General features: G+C 39.4%; 2 protein-coding genes across 5 annotated transcripts in view; one reads left to right on the top strand and one right to left on the bottom strand.

The window, feature by feature from the left end:
- Positions 1–6,033, top strand: part of LOC116055067 (E3 ubiquitin/ISG15 ligase TRIM25-like) — a 28,120-nt gene extending 22,087 nt beyond the window's left edge. For 2 of the 4 annotated variants that reach the window (XM_031306824.2, XM_031306823.2), the window contains one exon: positions 3,698–4,445. In XM_031306824.2, the coding sequence (XP_031162684.1) occupies positions 3,698–4,230 (533 nt within the window). In that variant the 3' untranslated portion in view covers positions 4,231–4,445. Of the gene's footprint in view, positions 1–3,697; positions 4,447–4,991 lie in introns of those variants that run through there. The other 2 variants (XM_036005456.1, XM_036005455.1) reach the window with 2 other exon arrangements.
- On the bottom strand, positions 5,976–12,019 carry tox4a (TOX high mobility group box family member 4 a). Its single transcript, XM_031306792.2, has 9 exons — positions 11,426–12,019; positions 11,273–11,338; positions 10,872–11,171; positions 10,508–10,753; positions 10,023–10,355; positions 9,841–9,921; positions 9,027–9,743; positions 6,744–6,886; positions 5,976–6,653 (listed from the first exon to the last, which is right to left on the bottom strand). The coding sequence occupies exons 1-9, from the start codon at positions 11,528–11,530 to the stop codon at positions 6,596–6,598; spliced, it is 2,049 nt and encodes a 682-aa protein (XP_031162652.1). The 5' UTR covers positions 11,531–12,019; the 3' UTR covers positions 5,976–6,595.
- Positions 12,020–12,736: the final 717 nt, after the last annotated feature.

The following is a 12,736-nucleotide window of genomic DNA, read 5'->3' on the forward strand; positions in this document are numbered from 1 at the left end:
GTACCAACTGAGTTTCCTCAATATTTGAGGATGAACTCTGTTTGGTTTCTGGCTGCCTGAACTGAATTTAGCTCATCTTCAGTAATGGAGGATGAGAGAAACAACAAAATGATTATTTACATCACTTTATTTCAGCTTGTACACCATCATTACATTATTAAACATCCGATTCTTCTGCTAGAACTTACTGACTATTGCATAACTTAATTTGAGGACACACCTGCGAGCATTGCAAAGAATGATCAGAAACCTAGGTGAAGTGTTTACATTTCCAGTTTTTATCCAAGTGCATCAGCTCACTCACTTCCAGGTTTATCAAAACTGGGATAAGGGCTTATTCACGTTTCTGAAACCAGAGTATGGTGTTTACATGCACAGACACTGAAACACATAATCGGGTCACTCCAATAACCGATCATAACATGGATATTAATGTGCATGTAAACACATTTGTTATGCTGCACAGAGTCTCAAAAATTCTAAAAATGCACAGAAAATATGTGATATGAAGGGCAGCACACAAATACTGAGCATTATGATTCAAAATCTATTAATGCACAACATGGGTCAACAATTACACATGTTAATTTCCAATATTATTTGATACATAGCTGAATGTTTCTTTGTAATATCTTTTTAACAATTATGTCATCACCTAGGATTTTTAGAAATAATTTAGTTTTTCTTAGTATAAGTCATTATATTAATTTCTAAGTCTTTCTATATTGAGAGAAAAGTTTATATATCTAGCTGAAACTTGCAGACATACACATCATATCTCCTGACAGTCATTGTTGCCTTATACAATTGATTTTGCATATCTCTCTTTCTCTCCATCTTTACAGAATGATGTATGTGTGAAAGTAAAATAAAACCGTACATGTGTCAGAGTCATGACAGTTGTGATAAGGCAGGCTTGTAGAAAGGTGAAATGGTGACCTTGAGGGGAGTGGTGTGCAATAAAATGTTCCTTATTGCAAATATGTAAACAAATCAAAGGTTCCTAATAAATTCCATTGAGAATGCATACAGGACATTTTTTACCCATGTTATGCATTTTGGGGTAGTAATACAAACATGTTTTTTGTGCAAAAATAAATTAAACTAAGTGTAATGTTAAAAAACAATGAATTTATGAAATAATAAAATGCATAACATGCAAAGATATAAAACATCTTGGGTCACTTTTGACCCATGTTGGGCTTCAGACGGTAAAACTTTTGCTGAACAGCAAAACAAGTGACAACTAGAAAATGCTTGTGAATGCTGAAAAGCTAAATTGCTAAATCTTAACTGGATTGCTGGCATCATTTCATAAGAAGGTGAAGTAGTGAGAATAGTTGGAAAAGTGGGAATGGTTTTAATTAGTACAAATTTCATTGAAATGTTTAATAATACTAATAATGTATTTGTTTATTTATGTATTTAACAGTGGAATAATCTTAGGTTTTATTGAAAAGAAAAGTCATAGTATAGCATGTCGAAAAGGTATAGTATAGGTATGTCGAATAAATTGATGAAAAAGTCATAGTATAGTTTATCGAAAAAAAGTCATAAAAATGTCATCGTATATTATGTTGAAAAAGTGATCGATCTGAGGGTCAGAGTCTGCAGTGTCCACTTGCTGGTGCTAGTTGCAGCAGTGCTAACCACTGCGCAACCATACTGTACCACTGACTAAAGTATTTTGAAAACAGTATATTATAGTATGTCGAAAAAAGCCATTAAAATGTTTTAGTATGGTTAGTCTTACTTTGCCAGACCACCCTCCACACGCTGCTAGTCCACAGAAAAAACGTGCTCTGGTTTATTGGCATTTCTTTTAAACAGTCACAATCGTCATGGGCAGCGCTAAGCTCTGCACGGAGCCGCTGCACGGAGCCGCTGCAAAATAACCTGGGAAGGAACTTGTTTTGGTGGAACATGTACGTTCAAAAGTTGTTTTACTCATGCGAGAGAAAACTCAGATTGGACAGATAGTCTAGCTAGCTGTCTCAATTATAGCGGAAGGAAATGAACGTCGGCGAAAAGACATGCATCCGGCGGAATTTCCTGTGGCACCCGAGCAATCCCGGAAGTGGAACGTCAAGGATATAGACTATAGTATAGTTTGTCGAAAAAGTAATAAAAATGTCACAGTATATTATGTCGAAAAAAGTCATAGTATAGTATGTTGAATAAAGTGATAAAAAGTCATAGTATGGTATGTTAAAAAAAAAGTCATGAAAAAGTAGTTGAGTTGAATATGTCAAAAATTGTCATAATATAGCATGTCGAAAAAATTATAAAAATTCACAGTATAGTATGTAGAAAAAAAGTTATAGTATGTCAGACATATCATAGTATGTCAAAAAGGCATAGTATAGTATGTTGAATAAAGTGATAAAAAGTAATAGTATAGTATGTCGAAAAAGTCATAGTATAGTATGTCAAAAATTGTCATAGTATAGCATGTCAAAAACATAGTATGTCAAAAAGGCATAGTATAGTATGTCTAAAAAAGTGATGAAAAGTCATAGTTATGTCACTTTTTTTGGGGGTGGCATAGCCCGTCACTCCATTTTGTCGAATAAAGTCATAGTATAGAATGTTGAAATAAATCATAGTATAGTACATCGAAAAAAAGGGCATAGTATAGTATGTTGTATAAAGTGATAAAAAAGTCATAGTATAGAATGGTGAAAAAAATCACAGTGTAGTATATCGAAAAAAGTCATAGTATGTCGAAAAAAGTCATAGTATATTATGTTGAAAAAAGTAATTAAAAAAGTCATAGTATAGTTTGTCGAGAAAAGTGATAAAACATTCATAGTACAGTATGATGAAAAAAGTCGTAGTATAGTATTTCGAAAAAGTAATATTATAGTATGCCAAAGAAAGTCTGGAAGAACATGCAAACTCCACACAGAAAGACTGGGACTGGGAACATATATCAACATATATCATGTCGAAAAAAAGTCATAGTATATATAGTATGTCGAGAAAAGTTATAAAAAGTAATTGTATAGTTTGTCAAAAAAAGTGATAGAATAGTATGTAGAAAAAAGTCCTAGCGTAGTATGTTGAAAAAAGTGATGGTATAGTATGTTGAAAAAAAAGCCATTAAAAAGTCATACTATAGTATGTTGAAAAAAGTGATAAAATAGCCATTGTAAAGTATGTCTAAAATAGCCATTGTATAGTATGTTGAAAAAAGTGATAAAAAAGTCATAGTATACTATTTCGAAAAAAGTGATTTAAAAAAAAGTCATAGTATGGTATGTCTAAAAAATATTTAAGTATAAGAAAAAAAACGACTAGCTAAATTTAGGAAAAAGATGGTGGTTTGGATTAAAACACTGAGGAACAAACGAGTGCTTCCTGGCTGAAGGTATTTTGTTTTCAAAAGCGCCGTGTTTTATGTTGACACCAGGTTGTGCTATTTCATTTTGAGATTATTTTCCATTGGATATTGAATATATAATAATAAATAATAATATGATATAAATAAGTGTTTGGCATGGCTGGCCGAGTGGCCCTATATCCATGGTCTTGGAAGGGGGATTTCATTATTGCATGTTTTGTTTTGTTTGTGTTGTTGAATCCCTTAAAATTCAAGAAGTAGGTTTACCACTTTAACTTTCATGGGCATGTATTATACATTTGGGTAGCACCAGAATGGTGTATAGGTAAACCCAATAGTCTGTCTGTCTCTTAGGATTTCTCATGTTGGATCTGAACACAGCCAGTCCTTTCCTCGGAGTCTCCGCTGACCTCCAAACAGCAGAGAGAATGAAAACCAAGCTGGACTATCCCAACAGTAATAGTCGCTTCAAAGAAGCCCCGCAGGTCCTCTCTGCCCGGTGCTTCTCCACTGGTAGCCACATCTGGGAGGTGGAGGCTGAGGGATACTGGGACATCGCCGTGTCATACAAGAGCATCCAACGTAAGAGCAAGGACAGCAGCGCCTTCGGAAACAACGCAGAGTCCTGGAGCCTTACGCACAATGGCAAAGGCGGGCTGTTTGCCTACCATAATAAAAGAAAAACAGTCCTCTCTGGAACCTTGCAGAGCAGCCGAATAGCAGTGATGGTTAATTTTGAGAAAGGCAACATCACGTTCAGTGCTGTGGAGTCCACGATCACACCGCTGCATGAGTTCAAGGCTAAACTGACTCAGCCAGTGTGCCTGGGTTTGGGGCTTTATCGTGTGGATCCACCCAGCAGAGCCTCTATTGTCAAAGCTTCATGAAAAATCCTGCAAACTAGCAAATTATTTAGCTAACACTGGATCCATACTGTCTTAAATCCAGCTGTAAACAAGGAGAACTAAGCTGGACTTGCACTAAAATTTTAGGGGTCTGAGAATAAAGACCTGACTACGTCCAAGCCAAATAAAATGGAACATTTATATTTCCTCAGAAATATATTTTTATATTGCAAGATGTTTTTTTTTAAAGTATGTAGGCAGGTCACGATAAGAAATTTTGCTGGACGATAAATTATCCCAGAAATTATTGCAATAAATGATAATATTGTCGTTCTGAGACCATTTTCATCTAATATAATGATAATGGCATAATAATGCAAGTACACCTTTTCAAAGATCAATACACTTTTATTTCTAAAGAATATTTAACACTGGAACTGGAAGACATTTTAAATATCCACAATAAATGAACAGAACAACCAAAAACAATAAATAAAATGGACTCTGTCTCTGTTAACAAAAAATGCGCTGGAATAAAAACCAAACTCAATCAAAAACAATAAATAAAAATGGAATTTTTTCCGGCCGCGATAATTTCATTTAAAAATGATCGAGCTCATTTTTATTTATCATGCGATTAATTGATTTATTGCATATTGCGACAGGCCTTAAAAGTATGTATAGTATGTGTGATTAACAGATTTTTCCTTTTTGTTTCAATGTATTATATGGCTTTGTTGAATACTGGATTCTGATTAGTCAACTGCGACATGCTAGTCTGTTATTTCTGGATAACAGACCGTTGCTATGGACGCAGTTCTGATCATAGATTTTGGAGAACCATTTTTTAATCAATAAAATTATTTTTAAATCAACATTTTGTGTCAAATTAGTGATTACTTTAGGAAGTAGTCGTGTGATAAGCAAGCCCTACGTGTCGGGGTCCTGCATCACACTGTTGGGGTTCAATTCGCAATAATGAGCCACTTGCTCTGCATTTATCTGACATAAATGTGTAAGACTAAAATCAGGTTTTCTGGCGCACCAAAAAGAAATTAACTCTTCAACCTTTAGCTCAATATTTCAAAAACAGGTAAAACTACATACTTATAAATACTTGTAAAATAATTCAAAAGAACAAATATACAAATGTTGAAGCTGAATGAGCTGAAAGCTAAACAGACTACATTAACTACATTTTTTTCTACAAACAAAAACAACACTAAATCATACAAATTCTACACAAATGGGGTCAGAACTCTGACTGCCAAATGTTTCTTTGGAGATTACACATTCAGTTTAATGAGTCTACATTTAATGACTAACTTCACTGTGAAGTTAATGCCATGCCAGCTTCTCTACAGATAATGGAACTGAAAACATTCTCAATCTGTGTAACTTTTGCTGAACACCAGCCATTTTGGCCACAAGTGCCAAGTACAGGATAAAGGAAAATGCCAAAATAGTCAGCTGACTGACTCAGCGATGTCCGTTACACAGCAATATCTATCTAAAGATGCTAACATCAGCCTATTGGCTACAGACCAAAAAAGCATGTTTAAGTTAGAAAAGTTACAGCATTGCTTTAAGAGACAAAGCACAAAGAGGAAGCACTGGATTCAGCAAAACTGCTCATTTATTAAGAAAACATGAAAGTCAAGAATTTTTTAACAACAATGATCTGAACAGAATGTGTCACAAAAAATGAAGGCAATATTAAACGTAGGCCACTATTCTCAGTACAAATACAAGCTGTACAGTGATACAGTTTTCCCACTCAAACTTAGGCATATTTCAGCCTTTACTTGTAATAAGGAATTGTTTCACATGCTTAGAGACCTGAAACATTTCAGAGCATGGATTTCAAATCAGCAAGCATTGTACAATGTCTCAAACTGCTGTAAAAAGGTTGAAATGTTCTTTGTCAGAGCGTTTTGAGAAACTGACTCCAACAATTTACAGTAAACAAGTACTGACCTGTGTGGGCTTTAGTAAAAAAAATTATCTAATAGAATACCATTGTCTCAACCAACTTTGATACTTCATTGTTCTGATCTTTTCTCTAGCTGCCTTGAAGTCCCTTGATGCCTGACTAAGGGCTGTATACATAATCAAACATACCACTACATTATTATCCTTATCTTTCATTAGAGTAGTCTGTGTGCTAAAATACTATCGTGGAATCGCTGTCCTACTTTAGTGTTTTTTAGCAATACTACTCGTTTATTGTCCTGAACAGCAACTGTCAAACCTACAGTACATGTACCAAACAGTGAGAGAAGTGCAGTGAAATGCATTTTTTGACATTTCTGTGTTGCACCACTGCTGCATCGGTCCTTCAACTATTGACACTTGTTTATAGTGGAAAAACAAGTATTCTGTTGATGTGATTGGTAGCAGCTGCTCTTTATTTCACTATTCCCATGGTCTGATTCCTGATCGAGCACCACGCCTTGAATATCGCTCTGAAAAATAGAAAATATGAAGTTCAGAAAACTTAAATGTCTAATGGAAACAAAAATGTATACAAGTGCATATTTCAAACCTCTACACACCTGCAGTGAGTAGCTACACATTCGTTGCTACAGTATTCTTTGTCCCAGTCGTCACTCTCTACGGCTGGGTTGTTACAGCCCGTCCTCACACACACACTCCTCATCGTCGCGGCATCACTGGACCCATTCACCTCCATCTCTTCCTGATAAAAAGGGGAAATGCATGGAAGAGCAATTATTAATATGGGTACGTTAGGAGAATTATTTATCAAAGAATGGACAAGTTCTCTTAAAAGTCTGTTTACTTGCAGCAAGTACAGTCAGTTTACAGCACTTCCGCAGAAGTACAGAAAATGACTGTCGATAGTCTTTAACAGTTAGACTGGGTAAACCCAGCCCGATCTGCCGGTGATTTGATTTCGCCCGGCAGCTCAGGCTGGAAACCTGTACATTTTTCTATCCTGCTTCCGTTACAAATCTGCGGGGACCAATCACAAACTGGCTTATCCACCTGGCACGCTATTGGCGGGTTTAACACGATGACGATAGAGAAGCAACGGCAAGCAGCTTTTTGTTTACATTCAGTGGTGGCCACCGAAGCGCAGCAACTTGTTGATGAAAGTACGTCACCCAGATCGTTGGTCTGATTGGTTGAAGGACTAGCCAATTGCGTACAGAGTCATTTGAACTATGCTCGTTGATCACGCCTCTTGTGCAGTAGAAAATACAGAGCAGACTCCCCAGACGAATGTTCAATCTTAAAAGATTGAGCTTGGTCTGCTGATAGCCAGACTATTTAAAAGGACAATTCCGGCACAAAACGAACCTAAGGGTTAATAACAGATGTGTACCCACTCTGTCGTTCTCTGGGACATGTTTTCATGCTAATCGAATGTGTTTGGAGCTTGGAACAAGCTAGCGCAAACTGCTGATTAGCTTACAACGCTAGTATTCGGGGCACAGGGAAAGTAAAAACAAATTGCTTATTATACCACTAAAAAGGCTCAAAATATCACCACACTTCAACAGTAGCATAATGAGGGTCCCTAAATGTTAACCGAAGCATTGAGAACATTGTAAGTGTACAGACAGTTTATTAAAAAGATAGTTTAGAAAGGCCGTAGCTCCCAAGACGGCGGCCGCCTGTATATGAGAAAGCGACTGTTTTTATAATCTATAATCTTTAAATCACAGGGGATGTGGGACTTTTTTGCACTAACCAAAGGAAAAAAAGATTTCATTGTCACAGTTAACCAATATAAAACACAATAACTGATTGCATAAGAATTCCCCCTCTTCAAGTCCGTGCCTTCGACAGCAGTTCCAGCTTTGGGTTTATGCAGACAGGTCTGTATCGTCTATGTACATCTGGAGGTGCATTTTTTACCCAATCGTCTGTATGAAACTGCCCAAGCTGTGTCAATTTGCATAGGTTTGTTGAGTGAACCGCATTTTTTTCACTACCCCAGATGTCATGTAAATGTTTTCAACTGTGGCTTTCTCTTTGCCACACTGCTACAAACCCCTGGGCAACAGCATTTGTGTGCACAGCGTCTTTTATCTCAGCAATGGAAACATACAGTATAGCTACTTCAGTGCTGCTGTAAGCCTCTTGGTGGTCTCACTGTTCTCACACAGACGCAGATGTACAGCTGTGCCATATTCTTTCCATTTTCTAGTAACCCGACTCTACTCTGAGAGATGCAGTGCCTTGGAATTTCTCCCTGCATCCTTCCCTGATTAGAACGTTTCACTAAACTGTTCACATATTTGTTAGGATTGTTCCTTCGTCTTCATGGTGTTGTTTCTGACTGGAAATTAGCATACCAGATGTTGGACATTTCAGATTCAGGTGTCTGAACTTTAAATCACGGGTGATTTCCATTCAACTTATGAACCATTTGGCTGTACCAGTTCCAGTGGAACTAATTTGGGCTATGTATTGTAAATAATTTAGATCCTTTCTGGATTCGTTATCACTTTGATATTAATAAAAAAAAATAAAAATAAAAATCTAGATAAGTGACAAACAATCTTAATGAAATGCTGTAAAACAAACCAGATGTAGTGGCACTATTGTAGCAGCAAGTAGGAGGGATAACATTAATTTGGCAGTTATTTTAAAACTTTGATCCAGCTGAATCTGAACAATAGTCTGAATTTATCTGATTTACCTGAGTTACCATGACAACAGTTTGGCCCTGTCTGAGAATATATTATAATCCAGTTTCAAAAAACTGAAATATTCAAAATTGCCAACAATCAAATTAAGAGTTATTTGTGGATAAGCACGGTCCCAGCCTCACACAAAACAAGCAATAGCAAGGAATTACGACCATTTACCTCTTCTGAATGCAGCACTTCTGTAACTTCATCATCGTCTGTACTGCCTGACGTGTCTGTAGAATTCACCACCTGCACCGACACGATGGGTGCAGACTGGGCCGATGTAGTCACAGTGGATGACACAGCCACTGTCTTAGGGACGATAATCGGCAAGGCCTCTTTGCTCTGCAAGGACGCAGGAATTATTTTTATCTGGAGTGGAGGTGGAGGTGTAGCCGTGACGGACACAGGGAGACCTAGCGTGGTGCCTCCTTCACGGGGCTTGGCCTGTAAGGGTGGAGGTGCTGGCGCCATTTGCTGGAGCCGCGGCGGAGGCGGTGCGTTCTGCATCTGCTGCAGCGGAGGTGGCTGACGAGAAGCACCCGACACTACCAGTGTGGGCTGCAAAGTGCGGACCCCTCCGGGCAACACAGTCACCAACTGGCCCCCCGCCTGCAACATGTGCTTTGGGATTATGATCTTGGTGATGGTCTGGGCCGGAGGTACTGCAACCGCTGGAGCAGAGACTTTGTTGGCCCCTGTGCGGGAACGTGTGGCCCTCTCTGGGACGTCCAGGATGATGTTGGAGGCGCAAATGTTTGTGATGGTGTTCTCCTCCAGGTTGGTGGTCGCCGGGCGGACGGCCTGGGGACCAGCAAAGGGAAGGGCTGCGGGGGTTGGATTGACCACCGCTGGAGGTGGTGAAGGAGCGGTCTCCATCTCCTCAATGGCTGGCTGTGATGAAGACAGATAGAAAAATTGAAAAGCCATATGATTGAAAATCCCATCCAGCAATCACCTGGCTTTCCTTTAGAGGTCAATGTGATCTTACCTGAGTGAGCTGGTTGGCTCTATAAGCTGCCAGTGCTTTCAAATACTCCTTTTTGGCTACTTCTGTCTTTCTCTTATACACCTAGTGAAGACAAGACAAGTACCACCAACAATCATTTTTCTCCCCCAAAACTGACACAGTACATTAATATACTTTAAATTTATTAGCATGTCTTCTTATACCTGTTTCTGTTCCTCTGCCAGGCTGTCCCACATGGAGGCCACAATTTTTGACACCTCCCCAAAAGAGGCATTGGGATTCTGGCCCTTAATGGCTGCCTGGGTGTCTCTGAAAAACAGCGCGTACGCTGAAACCGGCTTCTGTGGTTCATTTGGGTCTTTCTTCTTTCTTCCTTTCTTAGTGCCCACCACCCCAGTCACTGAGGCCAGTGTGGCCGGCTTCCCCCCGCCCCTCCTGGCCATAGCTGTAGACAATGAAGATGTAGGAGCTGGGTGGGAGGACATGTGGGAGAGGGAAGAGGAGAGATACATGGGGGAGTCTACCAGCACACTTCTCTGAGTAGGGAGAGGAAAAGTGGAAGAGAAGGGAGAGGACATATTAGCTGTAGGATCTAAAACATTAAGCATGGAATCCAAAATGTATACAAGACTGCCATAATGCATGCAAGTAAACATAAATGTAGACCTCTACAGGTGTAAACCCTCACCTTGAAGTCATCCATGTCCTCATCCTGCAGGGAGCCCGCTGGCGATGGTGTTGCTGACAGCGGCTGCTCATGCGTCTCTGAAAGATGCCCAATGTTATCACCCCCAAGACCCAGTGCCAGCTCAGACGGGTTAATAGTGCTCAACTGGCTGCTTCCCAAAAGTCCATGACTGATGTCACCAAGTTGGACATCAATGGTCATGGGGGAAGAACTGCTGAAATGTGAACCACTGGAATTCCCCAGTTCCTGCAGAGGGATTAGAACACAACAAGTTGCCAACAATTCTTAACTGCATTCATGAACCACTAACATTTAAACACACTAAACAGCATTCTGTGTGAGGGTCCACAGGTAAAGCACTCACCAGAGCAGATGAGCTCAGCAAGGCTCCCCCTCCAGCCTGGCCCATGGCCCCAAGGTTCAGCTGCTCAAGGCCTTGAGACCCAGAGTTCACAAAGGTAGAAGCAAAGGAAGGGTCATTGGCCTCCACTACCAGGTTGCTAACAAGGCTACGGGAGCCTGAAGGTCCCCCGGTACCGTCTGACCCATCTGTCAACTCAAAGTGGGACACTCCATCACTGATGCTCAGAGTTGGGTCTGGATCAAGGGAGATAGGGGGTATCTCAAAAACCTCATCCCCGAGACTGGGAGTATGGAATGTTTGCTATATGTGGAGAAAGAGACAGAATAATAACACGTGTAAAGATCAGCACAATAAAGACGTATTACTCTGTACTACCATGTTGCTTGAATTAACTCACTTACCTCAGCGGACAAAAAAGGGTGGCCCGCTCCACTGATGGTGAGATAACTGTCGCCGCCTTCTGGAAACTGAAACAGACCGTTAATATGTAACTAACTAATGTCTATGAGTCAAAGCTGACCTTTCCAGTTAAATACTGGTTATCGTTGGGTTACCTTATTTTCCTCAGAGTATCCGCCATACGCTTGGGTGTCCAAGAACTCCGAATCAACATTTTGACCACAACCATCCGAAAGGGCAGAGTAAAAATTAAGGTCCATTTTGAGATGTTTTACTATAAACGAACTATCACACGCGTTGTATACTTTGTTGAAAAGGGGGGGTTCTTAACCGAACCCATTTAGGTCAACTATCCGAACATTAACTAGCTAAAGCTGCTAGCGGCTAGCTAGCTAATCTCTGGCTAGCATTATGTTACGATCGAGGAGATGATCCTAGGATACCTTTGAAGCCCTAGGGAAAACTGGGACAAGAGGGTAATTTGAAGATGTTAGCAGCCAAATAATCACAAAGATGACAAAATAGTACGCATTAGTTCCCCGGGGCGCAAAGCTTACTGGAGGCCCAACACAACCCCATTCATATGCTGCTGTTACCCTACCACCATGGCATTTCCGAACCGAATAGCTAGCTAGCTAGCTAGCTAGTGTGTTAGATTCACGGGCTGTGGGGAAAATTGCCAATGCTTCATGAAACACGGACACGGACATGTGTGAGAGATACACTAAACTCAGGTTTTCATACGATAGCTACATTACAAAACAATTACTTTAATTTACTTTTAGTTTAATGTTAAAGCCACATTTAACGTTAGCCTGGTTTTGACGTATTTTGACCGTTAATCACCAAATCAATGCTTACTGGCATTCATTTAATGACTATGTTGCAATATTATTAGGTATTTGTCTCATATTTGTATATGCCTTTTCTAAACTACATTAAACAACCTTTACGTTAATCAAAAGATTTACATGTTTTTGTAGTGCATACGACCTGCTTCTCCCTGCCTCCCCAAACCAAACCTCTTTACCCCAACTCTCCTTATGCACTAAGGGTAAAGAAAGCAGTCCCTGGTGGAGTTTTTTAATTATATTTTGTGTATATTGCCTTGACACGTTTTCACTGTTGGAGACTTGAGGGTATCGTACATTTCTTTTCTTTTTTTTTAACGCTTAATACAAGTATAGGAAAGTGGATAACTTACTTGACTGTATTTGTTTAGAGTACTGGGCTGATTTTTTTTTTTTTTTTACCAATATTATCATTTGCAACTGTTTGTAGAGCTGAAGTAAGTAAATTTAATATCAGTGTGTGTGACTTGTCAGGGCTCAGTGAGTTGCATCATTCTACTCCCAACAAAGTTTTTTAATTAATCAATGCTACCACATGTTTATGGGACTTCGCTGGCCCGAGTTACGCCTTTCAGGTAGCAGGGCTTCCTCTCATGATGTACAGTACCTACACAC

The sequence above is a fragment of the Sander lucioperca genome, chromosome 9 (assembly GCF_008315115.2).
Source record: "Sander lucioperca isolate FBNREF2018 chromosome 9, SLUC_FBN_1.2, whole genome shotgun sequence".
Classification (NCBI taxonomy): Eukaryota; Metazoa; Chordata; class Actinopteri; order Perciformes; family Percidae; genus Sander; species Sander lucioperca.

Excerpts from the sequence above, each read along its gene's own strand:
- tox4a (XM_031306792.2), bottom strand. The coding sequence starts at position 11,530 with ATGGACCTTAATTTTTACTCTGCCCTTTCGGATGGTTGTGGTCAAAAT. Across the intron at positions 10,356-10,507 it reads AGGACATGGATGACTTCAAG|AGAAGTGTGCTGGTAGACTC; the intron begins GTGAGGGTTTAC and ends CTCCCTACTCAG. Across the intron at positions 9,922-10,022 it reads TGGCAGAGGAACAGAAACAG|GTGTATAAGAGAAAGACAGA; the intron begins GTATAAGAAGAC and ends TGTCTTCACTAG.